The 12,971-nt window shown below is 36.1% G+C and overlaps 1 protein-coding gene across 2 annotated transcripts in view; it reads left to right on the top strand.

Moving 5' to 3' along the window:
• Nucleotides 1-12,971, top strand: part of VWA8 (von Willebrand factor A domain containing 8) — a 180,513-nt gene that overhangs the window by 115,579 nt on the left and 51,963 nt on the right. For both annotated transcript variants that reach the window (XM_086881203.1, XM_086881201.1), the window contains exons 27-32: nucleotides 2,294-2,402; nucleotides 3,349-3,487; nucleotides 5,212-5,414; nucleotides 11,967-12,083; nucleotides 12,549-12,613; nucleotides 12,713-12,838. In XM_086881203.1, coding sequence (XP_086737329.1) covers nucleotides 2,294-2,402; nucleotides 3,349-3,487; nucleotides 5,212-5,414; nucleotides 11,967-12,083; nucleotides 12,549-12,613; nucleotides 12,713-12,838 — 759 coding nt within the window. The remainder of the gene's footprint in view (nucleotides 1-2,293; nucleotides 2,403-3,348; nucleotides 3,488-5,211; nucleotides 5,415-11,966; nucleotides 12,084-12,548; nucleotides 12,614-12,712; nucleotides 12,839-12,971) is intronic.

Here is a 12,971-nt window from a genome sequence, read left to right as displayed (position 1 = left end):
GGAGTAGTGATTTCTGTCTCCCAACCCACAACCCACACGTAACACATGATCATTAGTAAAGTTGTTGATTTCTAGGATGTTGTCCATGGGAGTAATGTGTAAGGAATTAAAACTAAAGTCCAAATCCTTGTGAAAGCTGATGTTCCACTGAGTTAATGGGAAATAACTATTGCTGATTATAGGCATATCAGAGATTATGCTACTCAGAGTCTTAGAGCACAAAGAAGTCGCCAGGGGTTTTTTGCACACAAGACATCTTGTGCCTCAAGACATAGCCAATGCTTTGCCAACAAATCATTTAGAAACCCAAATGGAAGCCTGAAGTAAAATTCTAGTTCATAGACATCTAAACTGACACTTAGTCTAGTGACTTGACTGTTTGCCTGTTTTTCTTGTTGCACGAATTAATGTATCTAAGAATTTTGTATATGTTGAAATACTGCATCATGAATGTTTTTTCCTAATGATTTTGAATGTTGTCATTTGTCATGTAAAAACCCCATGTACTTGGAGGGGTTTTGGTTTTGTTTTTGTTTTTTAATCTGGCTTAATTTCTCTTCATTTGGGAAGAATTTTGGCAATACTAGCTAAGTCTATGAATGGAAAAAATGCAGAATGAAGTGAGGAAAAATGCAAAATTAATCACTCTGCAAACATTGATAACTGTTGATATTTTTAGTCAGGCAACAAACAAACAGAAGAATCTCCTGGTTCTTTGACTAAGAGAGGGAATTAATGAAATACTCCTTCCTCATTATGTGCCCAGTGGCACACTGCTGGCAGATGGCCATTTATTTATCTCTGAGCACCAGTGATCTATAGCATCCAAACCATTTTCTGTTTGCAAAGCAGTCTTTGGCTGTCTGACTGCATTGGCAGATGGTTCAAACACAGAATGGTGATGAGGCTGAGTGAATACCTATGATTTCTGGCCTCTGGTTGCTTGAGATTTGGTATGAATATACCATTAAGAAATGTTAAGACATCTTTCCTGAATGAGTAGCAAAGATTAAGGAATATCTTTATTCATTCGCTGACTTTTCCCATAAATTCTTAGGGGAAAGATAAAAGTAAAATTTTCTAAATTTTTTACATAGTCCACCTGTTCCTTTAATTATGTTTTTTTTATACCTTCTTATTCTGAAAATAATACAGAAAAGAAATAAAAGAACCTCTAATATGTAAAAGTGCCAGGTTGGTTGGTGAGGAGAGGGAAAATAATTGTAATAGTAGGAACAAGCATCATTGGATAGGACAGAAGAGACCAAGCAGATACTTTTAATAAACAGTCTAAGAGAACTTCCTTAAAATAGACTTTGAAGATATTTATAGAAGCTGGGAGAAGGAATGTCTTCTGTTCTCTTGCCAAGTCCTGTAGCTGTACAATAATGTGCAATAGCGTGTAACACAGAATGCTGTTTTGATAGGAGATCTCTTTAGGAGCAACTGGTCCCAAAGAAAAGAAGCCAAAAGTTATGCGTTCATTAGCTTGAAGGTATCTATGCCAACTAATGAATTCAAACTGCTTTCAGTGGCTCTAAATCATTTCAGAGGAAAGAAAGGAATATTATGCTATCTGTAGTTTGCTGTGATGCTACATTGTCACACATCAGCATTTTCTTTTCCTGTGTAAATGAGTTTTGCTGTGGTCCACATATTTCTTCCTTAGATAAAAGATACAGAAATGAAGCAGTTAAACCAAGACAAGCAAACGTGGCTTTTGAAGATGTCCCTGTCCTTTCTGTAGATTGTACTGGCCAGAAGGCAATGGGATACCCTCATGTCTGTATTCCTTTGCCTTTGTTCATGTGAGCAGTGTTAAAATAAACAGAAATAATTCGCGGAACTTTCTTTGTGTGGTTAATGAGCCACAGTGCTTACTGTGCTTGTTCTGCTGGTCTTTTAGAACAGTGAGCAACTGACAGGAGTTCCTTAAAGGGGTGCTGTCACAACCTGCCTGATCTGAATAAAGCAAAGCAAGATAAAATAAAGCAAAGGGTTTGGATATATCTCACATAATTCACACTGGAAAACTTTTCCTTTTGAGGCCGTATTATATGCATTGCTTCTTCTTTTATGATACTGCATAGATTGTGTCTGTATTAGTAGTCCAGAAGGCTAAATTTTTCGTGACTTAAAATGCAAAAAGGAATGAAATATTTTAGCAACACTTTCTGCAAGAGAGTCTCCAGATATATTTCATTGGAAAAATGCAGTTGTCTAAATTATTAATTCCATATCACTTACTGGTTAATAAATGTAAAAATTAATTTGTTCCTACATTATTTGACAGACTGCCATTACCAGATCATAAGTTTATGGGCTACTGGAAAGTTGATCAGCCAGGAAATGCACAAAAGAAAATGCTGTGTCCATCAGAAACTCAAAAAATAGATGTAAAGGTTTGTCTTTTAATATTTTTTTTATTGATATAATACTGGTTTTATGTACTGGCATGTGACAAATCTAAAATGTGATTAATTTCTTCAGGAAAAAGAGTGTATACAAGGCATGGTCCTTGTCACTTGTTCCTGGAGTTTTTACACTGACTAGAAAAATTACTGGTTTTGTATACCTAGCCCTCACAGCGTAAGATGTATTTGAAAATCACTAAGCTTGGCCAGAAGTTACTGAAAATAAGTATTTATAAGGATATTGAAAATACCTTATCTGAAAAAAACTTCATAGCTGTTTTGGATGTTCCGGGGTGGCTAGTTACAGGCCCCAGATCTCAATTTTTGGCTGAGATCAGAGACTGAGAAGAAAGCTGTTATCTGTTTCTATTTTGCCTTGAGCTGAAGTCTTGCGGGTCTTTGGCACTAGCAAGTCTGAATCTGAACCTTTGGTACAATTTGATCTGCAGCCAAAGTTTTAAGTCCTTTTCAGCTCTGAGTTTTTGGCTTAACTTCAGTATTTATTACTCCAGTGAGTAATGAAAAATCTGTACTTCTAAGGTGGTGTATGGGTGAGATTTAAACTTTATATAATAAGAGATTGACATCTAATTTCTTTGAAACAGTAATATTCTGGTATTTTCCTTGTATAAACTGTGTTTTGTCAGTACATGATATTTCCTCATGCTACTAAGTGATAATGGTTCCAAACCATAAAAAGACTAAAGAGGAGAGGCACAAGGTTTCTATACTGTAAAGTAAATGGTAATATGGACATTCAGAGAGTTTATAGAAAAGGCATTTCCTTTTCCCTTTAATTTTTAAGTAATAAAAAATTATTTCATAGCTTTTTTTATTGTTAATAGTATTAATGCTTGAAGAAGACTTCTGTATTTTCATAAAGAATAGGGAGTTGAATACTTTAGGAAGCCTTCATGGTTATTATTTGTTTTAGGGCCCTGTGTACTTAAATATTCAAGGATTTCCACTGGAACGGCATGAAGCCAGGTCCATCAGTTTCACAGAAGAACTTGCTTATTGGACACTGCCTTTAGAAGAAATTAACTTAGTTTGTGATGTCACAGTAACAAAAGGTACAGTAAGAAAAGCTACTGACTTTTGTAATGATCTGCAATGTTACAAAGAGATGAGATGAGATGTCCTGTAGATGAGGAAGGACTGGGCTGTTGACTTTGTAAGTGCTTGCCAATAGCCAGTGGCAGAATATAAAAGGGCAATATGAGGGATTTCAAGTGTAGTAACAACACTCCAGTGTATTTACAACTGTGTATTTCAGATATGGTTGCAGTAGAGCATAGGAATAATACTAGGAATTGTAATATGGGAATTAAAAATATACAGTATGGGGGTAAACTATAGGAATAATAACTCACCTTTTTCCACTTTTTTTTTTTTAAAATAGTAGATGAAATGCAAAAATCCCCTGGAATTGACACATAATTTCACCGAGTCATTGTGGTCATTGTAAGGACATGCATCTTTCTCAAACTAAGAGAAAGATGTGTAATTACAGTAGAGCGCAGCCACAAAATTGCAAGTTTGTTTAATTTGTGAGTTCAACACTGCATTACTTGACAAAAACAAATCTTTGACTTTTCCTCTCTCAGTTCAGTTTTAATACAAATCTTTTAACTTGAAGAGTGCTGTGCTTTTTTCCTCTGTGCTCATACTGATTCTTTCTCACCAGACCAAACCTGCCTTCATTTCCTCTACAGCTTATGTCCCAGAGGGAATTGCACCATTGGGAATATTTATAAATGTTTCTAGGGTTCATCATTAAGTATGTCTTGATGCCTTAAGTTTTTAGCTTTTATATTTTTCAGATCCTGTACTGCATTAGTTTATAACACTGAACTCCATACGGAGTGTTAGTGAAGCTTTCATCACATTTTGGTCAGACAAAACAATCCTTCCAGGCCTGAGAGCCAAATGAAAGGGGGTGTGGGGGGAAGCAAACTAGGGGAATGTGGCTTCATTACCTGAAGCTGTAATTGGACAATTAACCCCTGATATGCAAATTGACTAAACTTAGATATGTCTGAAAAACTCATGACCATCATCCATCTTGGGTGTAGCCTCTGCAAGGCTCCTGCACTGCCCAAGGTGTATCTGTTAAAGGCCTTTGATAAATACCTACTTTATTCTCTAACTCTGTCTAGCCACTGTTCTAGGTAGCCATTCCAAGGCATTAGTGGAAACGTTATTATGGTATTGTAAACAGTTCTTTAATGATCAATACTGGAATGCTGCTTTTTCTATTTGCAGTCCAAGTTGCAAATACATTAGCATACTTCCATTGAAACGAAACAGAAATTAGGTAGCTTTGTATTGGTTTCAAGAATTATCTGAAATTATTCAGGAAGGTGGTTTATATGAAAAGTTCTGTACAATGTTTGCCTTCAACCTATGTTAATTATGAATATTAAATTAATAATAAAATAATTTAATTATTAAATACATTAATTTAAAGGGATGATAGGATAGAGAAAGAAGAAGAAACAAGATTATGAACAAACAAAATCAGATGAACATACTATCAGCTGGCAGACATGACTGCAGTCATGCCTACACATATGTGTCTTGGATTTCTTGTTTAGAGTTAATAGTATTGTGGCAAGGTTCTTCCTGTTAACATTTAATTAATATGAATAGATAATTTCTCTTTATCTCCCTTGTCAACAGTAGTAATTTTTCAGTACTTTTTACTGTATCGTCTTCCAAATTTATGATATATCTATTTCCAGAAGACAAATGCACAAAGTCAGTAGCCTTTCACTATTTTGTTTTCTTATTTCAGAAGAGGAACATGAAAATATTCTGTATGTTACTACTTGCAATCCTGTTTCCTTGTACTTCATGAACATTTCTAGTAAGACTGGATACTTTGTGGATCTTTATGACCTCTTCCCAAGAACAGTTGGAAGTGTCTGGCAACCTCTTGTGACTGCAGCACCACTGGGAAATCCACTTAAAGGTCAAGTGGTTCTACATGAAGAGGAGGTAAAAAAAATTAAATTCCAGCTAAGTGTTTAGTCATGAGCAAAGCAGTATTATTAGGGTAGGTCACTGGGGATTCTGCCTCTATAGACTGGACAAGGCTACCTCCTGCTGAGTGTTCTCTTTTGCTGTACTTGTAGCTTGGGAGTTGCTCTCAGCTTTAGTTTTTTAAATGGAGATTTTCCTCTTGAACTCTTTAGCTGGACAGTGTCCTGTTCTATTCTTAAAGCTGAGTTCTACCTGCTTATCTTCTCTTACTGATGGAGGGAGATTTGCTTTATGGCAGAAAAGGGGGAGAGTGGGTCAAGTTCAGGAGTCTCAGTCAAACAGCTGTGTTTACAAAGTACAGAGTAAAATGTTTTATGTAAACTTAGGGTTTAAACTTAGGGTTCTGCTCCAATCTTGACCCCCTTTTACTTTTCAACTAGTATGTAAAAGACAAATTTTCTAAGTCACCAAGTAAAACATTGCTAGTATTTGCTCCGTATTTATTTTGTAAGTCCTTGTATTTCCTCTTCTGTAACCTGTGAAGTGTCAAGACTAGAAGACTAGGTAAGCCTTGACAGCAACAATGCAAATTGAGAACTACTAACAATTTCAGTGCTGGTTTGACTCAAATGCTTTTTTAAAGACAACTGTTGCTTTCTTTGCACTTTCCCTTACTATCCGTGAGCTGATTGTAACATTTCCAATTCAAAACTTCTTTGTCCAGGGGTGAGAAGAGACAAGAGTATACACTGGGCTGCTGCTGTTCATTTTTTAATATAAATAATAATTTATTACGCTACCTACCAGGCATTGTGGTTTGACACAGGCATTAAATCTGGTAATTACTGTTGGCTGCTTTTTCCTTTCTTTGAATTTCTTCTGTCGATTTTTCAGTAGGTGAGAGACTTCAACTAGAAGAACTTTTCCTACACTGAGTTAGGGTGTTAATAGTTTTCAGTAATTTCAGGTATTTCTGCAATAATGTTGTTCTGGGAACATTTGTCAAGTGTTGATGCCACTTTCTGGTGTCATATACTGCAGTTAAGCTCAGTGCCTTATGAGAAACACAATTCTGCCTTTGGTAGAACTGCCTATGCAGGTGCAGCTGCCTATTGGATACTTTCCATTGCAAACTGGAAACAATATGATTCTGAGGTTACCTGCTTGTTGAACAGCTATAGAAGTACCATATGGGCTATTTTGAAGTGCACATAGCACTTTTTTTGGATCTAAATAATTCTTGGCTTCCTTTGGTGAAGCTGATGCAGGAAACTAAAACAGATGGCAGTCTGTCTTGTATCTAAGAATGTTTATAACGTCTCACACTTTTTAATATAAAGCCAGCAATATTCTTTGCATTCCAAATCTCAAAAATTCCTACCATTTTGTTTTGAACCAAATCACGGTGGCATCTGGTGTCAGAAATGAAGATTATTCCATGAATCTTTAGATAATGATCTCAGAGTTTGGTTTTGGCTATCCTCATGGAGTATGTCTTTTAGTGATGCTATGATAGATATATTTTTCAGACTCTGAAATAAAATCTATTCTGTGGAGAGACTGTGGTAGTTCAGTGTCCCTTTCCAGACGACTTCAGTCACGCTGTAACCTCATGTTTTACTCTGACAAAGCTTAAATATTGCCAGTTTTAGACTTGCATTTCTTGGCAAGTGCTACAGGTGAATACATCTTGTCTGTAAATAAGCCTGTTTTACACTGGAAAATAATACAGAATTAAAATATTCTGAATGTTTTGCATTATCTTAGGACTTTTTACATATTTTTACTATTAAGGTAGACCTTACTCACTGTCTCTGAAAATGTTTCATTTAACTACAAACTTGTTTGCAAAAAGACCTCTTCTTAGGGCACCATTCAAAAGCAATTTTAGACTTCTTGACAATTTAAGCAAGCATAGACAGAAAACAAAAAAAAAAAATGAAAAATTATTCTCTTGTATGTTGCATGCTCATATCAATGGACTACATTTGTAACTTATTTGGGATTGGTTCTTAAGCGAGGCACTAAAACATAGATTAGATGAGTGCTGCTGTTGTAGACTTCATAGCCACTGCTGTCCTTCCTTATGTTGGGGTTCAAGTGTTAGGATCTCTAGCTCCCACTGAATCACAAGAGGGATTCTCAAGAAGTGTAATTTTTCCACACAGAGCTTAGTTTTATTCCTAGCTCTTCCTGCAGTGAAGCCATGGAAAAATTCTGTTCTCTGTGCATCTGTGAAATAAGGTGGATGTTGGTGTGTATGGAATTTAATACATTATCATTGATGTTAGCAGGTAAGCACATGGTCAAAGATAATAATCTGAGTACCTTCTTTATTTGCTGGGAGAAAAAAGGTAACCTGAAGAGCATTTCATCTCAGTTAAAGTAAACATGTTTAATGGCCCTCTGGAAGTGCCTCTCTCCTTCTACTGTCTACAGAAGGAGGCTTGGCATATAGTCAAGATGGCTACATTTGGGTGTACTAAGATCACTGGCAGGCATAAACTCAGAACTTGCAGCATTCACTTGTTAAGAAAAGTAGATTAATGGCGCATCTGCATTTTGAGCAAGGCTACAAGAGTTAGCTGGTTGTGCCAGGGTGCATCAAACAAAACAAGAAAAACAATAACATAAATTACATATTTCATGCTTTAGAGATTCATCTGTGTGTAGTTGCAAAAAGACTAGAAAGTATTAACAATATTTGTAGAAATAAGCACTTGCTTATTATTAAATTTTATTTATTTATTATTTATTATTAAATAAAAGGGCCACTTGACAACTGCTATTTCATAATAATCAATATTACCCATTAATTAGACAATACCAAAAGCAGCTTTTTCAATCTTTTTCTTTTAATAAAGGTCTTTGGAGATTAATGTTTCTGACTAAGTTCTAAAAAAGAGCAATTTTAAATGGATGATAGCCTTATTGGAAAAGATGAAATGATTATATCATGGCTCTTCAAATAAGCTTGTGTGTTTTATCTTGTTCCCAGATGACATCCATCTCGATTCAGCAGAGCCCTCCAGTGAAATAAAAAGAGAAACCACCATTTCTTCCTGTCCTTTTAAATAAAAATTTACTGAAAGTAAACTCCTCAGGGATTTAACTTAATGGCACAAGTGGGAGATTTATCTGATTTTAAGCCACATTTACATCTTCTTGGAAGAAAGGGTAGATGATTTTATTCCTCATGGTCTCAGTGAGTGCAAGCTATTTTGACTCTATCTTTTTTGTTCAAACTAAACTCATAGACTTTGAAAGAGCTCTGCAGAAATCTCAAGTAATTTCTTTGTAAGATGGGAATTGCATTCATCTTTCAAAGCAGCAATACCTCTGCCATCTGTCCTCCCCACAAGTACTTCAGGGCATACTCTTATTTCCTGCTAAATCTTTGTGCCTTCCATATGCACTTTTCTTTCTGCATCTACCCTTTTCACTGCTCAGAAGGAGCCCAAGTACAGAGAGAAAAGAATTTTGATAACTTTTATGCATGATTATATATGGGGTTGTAGGAGCAAACCGCTCATGGAGAATTGATTTGCCCATAAATTAACAGCACACTTCCAGGATTTTACAAGAACTTTACTGTGTTGAAAGCTACAATTGGACAAACAGAGTAACCTACAGTCTACCTCACAAGCTTTGTTCAGGCAGCGTCCTGCCAGCATTCTTTAACTCTGCTTTTATCTTTCTTGGCCAGGAAGTGGGGTGGGAAGGGAGGGAAATGCTTTTCCCTGTCTCACGTGCTGCTGCAGTTCTGTCAAACCTCTCTGATAACAAGGAAGTGGGGGAGTCTGTGGCACAGAAACTGACACAAAGATCCACTTCACTCACCATATGTAGGTGATGACAACCATTTTTTAAAAGGTTTCTTTTAACAGTTTGTGATCTGGCCTGAAGTACAAGTGAGGACCTGAATATGGAAGTACCAGTAACACAGTAGTAGTAGTAACTTCTGTAACCTCTTGTGTCCATGATATTCTGATGTATGTCTTCAGAACAAAGGGTGTATTTTCCTATTTTCTTCAAAAACTAGTTCTCTTCTTTTTTTGCTTATATTATATAAGACTTTCCTTTTCTATGAGTTCACCTTGTAGTAAGGGTCTGCTTATATAGAAATGTGTGCACCTTCCATAGAATGAGAGAAGGCTCATTTTCCATAAGCACAAAGCTTATACCACTGCTTATTGTTCTCAGTTCACTGAAATCTCAAATACAGTACAGTCTCCCAAATCATGTGAAAGACACCACTTGCATTAAGTAAACACCAGTATTCCTCTTGCATACATTTACCTACCTATGAAGATATGACAGCTTGAGCCCCAAACCACAAATTCTTTAGCAGACCTTTTCCAGTTAAACCTGATGAACAGTGTGTTTATGTTTGTATCTGTGCCTAATATTTACAGTGTCAGGATTGTTATGTTTCTATCACTCAAGGGGTCTTTGAGTAGCTCTAATAGAAAAGGTGGGGCAGGAGGCAAGAGGATGTATGATTACCCTGCCAAGCTAAGGATCAGCTTCAGTCTGAAGCAGACAGTGCATTTGCAAGCCTGCTTCCTCAGGACATGAACATCGAGGGCAGAACAGATCAAAACTGACAGTGAATTTGGGGAGATTACTAGAATGTTAAACTGAGTTATTTGCACTGTCCCACTCTGAATCTTCCCCAAGCTCTCCCCTCTGTCTGCAAAACCATAAGGAACAACTTCCCATACCAGCAAAATGAAGTCACAGCCCTATTTGGTTTTAAAACTTTTTAGAGGAAAATGCTAGCTAAAATAAAAACAGCAGTAAGGAAAGGGAAACTTTGTAACTAAAAATAAAGACAAGAATAAATAACAAATCTTCACAAGATTGGTTATTTCATCTGTCCAGAGTTTGGAATTCCAGGCATTGGGGTTGGGAGGTCGCCCAAAGGTTACTTTTCTCCCAGTCAAGAACAAACAGAGCGGAATTGCACACCAACGTCTTCTCCCAGCCCACTTGAAGAGTTGCCAGAGCTGCTCTTGGATGTGTTCACAAGTGACGCAAAAATCTATTCTTAAACACAGACAGAATATACATCAGTCACTTAGCACAGAAGGAAACCATTAACATCAAAAGGGGTGGAGTAGAAAAGCTTTTTATACTACCAACTGCTCTCATAAATTTAACACTAAGTGGAAGAACGTAATTGATTTGTATGTGTTCTTTATCTCACGTGGAAGGCTGATGCTGTTTCAAAATTGTATAAATGAAATATGGCAGAAAATCAAAATCCAAAGCAAATGTCCTATTTTTTTTCCTGAACCGTGTTTCTATAATTTTGGTTTGTAATACATAAGCAAGCTTCTTTTTTTAGAAATATTGAACTTGAACTGAAATTCCCAAATGCTCCAAATAACACGATAATATTTTAAATGCTTTACCATATTTAACTTCAAATTACTGTCATTATTAAAGTTAACTCTCACAAATATTTCTAGTGAAAGTATGAAGAGTACCCAAAAAGAACAAAACTGCTGTGACTCAGATTGTTTGTATTTGTTTTATTTAGGGGAATTTGTGGGAATTTATGTTTTACTTCCTTAACGTCTATTGTGCGTTATTGCACATGTTGTACGTAGGCAGTTTACTTTTAGTAAGTCCTTGCAGAACCTAATGTCCTTGCAGAACTGAACATTTCCTTGAATGGCAAACAAAATATTGAACCCAAGGCTTAATTAACTTATTCCTTTGTACCTTTTGAATTTCATTTGATGCAGTTAAGGTTGGCCCTGAATGATAATTGTCTTAAATTCTTAGTTAAACACATTAGGGGCAGCTTTAGTACTTTGCAAAAAGATGTTTAAAAAGCTCACATCATTTGATAGCATGTGTTGACCCTTGGGCATCAAGTGACAAATGAGAAATCTGAAGTTCAAAATTTAGCACACCATTTTTTCATGTGATACGTGGAGATTTGCACCATCCCATCTGCTTCTGGGTCTCCATCCTTTTGAGTCATCCTGCAGCTGTCCTACATCTGACACTAAAAGTTGTCAGAGTGCAGGTCACAGAAGGATTGTCACACCCTGGGATATTTGATAGGCTTCACAGTATCAGAGGAATGAACTTGGAAAGAAAGTACTAAGCCATTTCTTCTTTCACCAGTTTGTCACCTTTAGTGGGACTTAAGCAATAGGTGAAATAGAAATTTGTTAAGAAAACATAAAAAATGAAATTAAATATTTTAGTGACTTGATAGAACTAGTCTCTTATCTGTAGCTGCATCTTGGACATGTAAACCATACTAGTCCAGTTCCTAGAGAACTGGAAGTGAATGTGAGATGTATAGATAAAATGCCGTGGAAAAACTGTAATATCATTCCAACCCTTGCATGTATTTAACCTCTTTAATTGAGTTTCTCTATGAACTTTGAAATGAACCAAGAGAATCCAGCTTACATTTTGCAACAAAATCTAGATCATCTTTTCAAAATTACCTAAGTGGCTCGAGTTGCAAAAATGCTTCAGATAGATTTGTTGTAGTCTCTTAAATGAACTTGAGATGTATGTGGATCTGCTTTTCATTTATAGAGCAATGTTGTGTTGCTGCTGGATACCAGAAGCAGTGCCCTTCGCCGTCTTTTGCTCTCACCAGATGCTCAAGACACTCCTAAGAGAACATCTTGGTGGAACAGTAAAGAAGAGATGGTGAGGAATAGTACCTGCCCCTATTATACTAAGCTTTTTTTAAAAGCAAATGTCAGTATTGGAAAAACTGGATCATTAAGTTTTTTCTGGTTTTACAGCCCATTCATTTAATTTTTTACTCTTATGTATGTTTAAATGTCTTACACAAAAAAGAGCACTATTATGGACTATTGAGATAAAAAATATAAACAAAGATATGTGTCTTTTAAATATCCCATTTTTAGGGCTAGAACTGGAAATAATGGAATATTTTTTACAATGAATTATGTCCAAAATAATGAACTCAGTTATGATACAATCTATGACTAGGAACAAGGCAAGCTAGATAGCATTCTGAGAAGTAATTAAAGCTGTGGATTCTTTTAAATAAAGGAACAAAAACTAGTACACTTTCAGAAGAGTCAGGGAAACTCTCTGGGACAAATCTAACAAACACTAATTGTCCTATGATGTATTTTTATACAGAGCAACTACAAAATGTGCCGAGAGTTTTCACACAAAAACTGGCTTGTGTTCTACAAAGAAAGAGGGTGAGAGTAAATTATATCCTTGTATAAAATTGATTTCTATCAGATCTCCTTGTGTATATCCCTATCTGATTACTCTTTTCTTGGCTTCCAATTTTATAGAAACCACCTTATTGTACTGGATGTATTGGAGGGTCAAACTCACACCATCTCACTTCCAATCAGTCTGAAATCTGTTTTCCTGGTGGCTGAAGACCGGTGGCTCTTGGTAGAAAACGAAACAAATAAGTTAGTTCAGCCTGGTTTTCTTGATGGCATTATTTGTTGTTTGTGTCTTGTTTGTGTTCAGAAGTTTCTCTCCTGGTCTCAAACTTGGTTTTTCCTGTTTGTGAAACTGACTAGACTTAAAAAGTGGGTGTTC

The sequence above is a fragment of the Cyanistes caeruleus genome, chromosome 3 (assembly GCF_971803275.1).
Source record: "Cyanistes caeruleus chromosome 3, bCyaCae1.hap1.1, whole genome shotgun sequence".
NCBI lineage: Eukaryota > Metazoa > Chordata > Aves > Passeriformes > Paridae > Cyanistes > Cyanistes caeruleus.
This window is presented reverse-complemented; position numbering and strand designations above follow the sequence as displayed.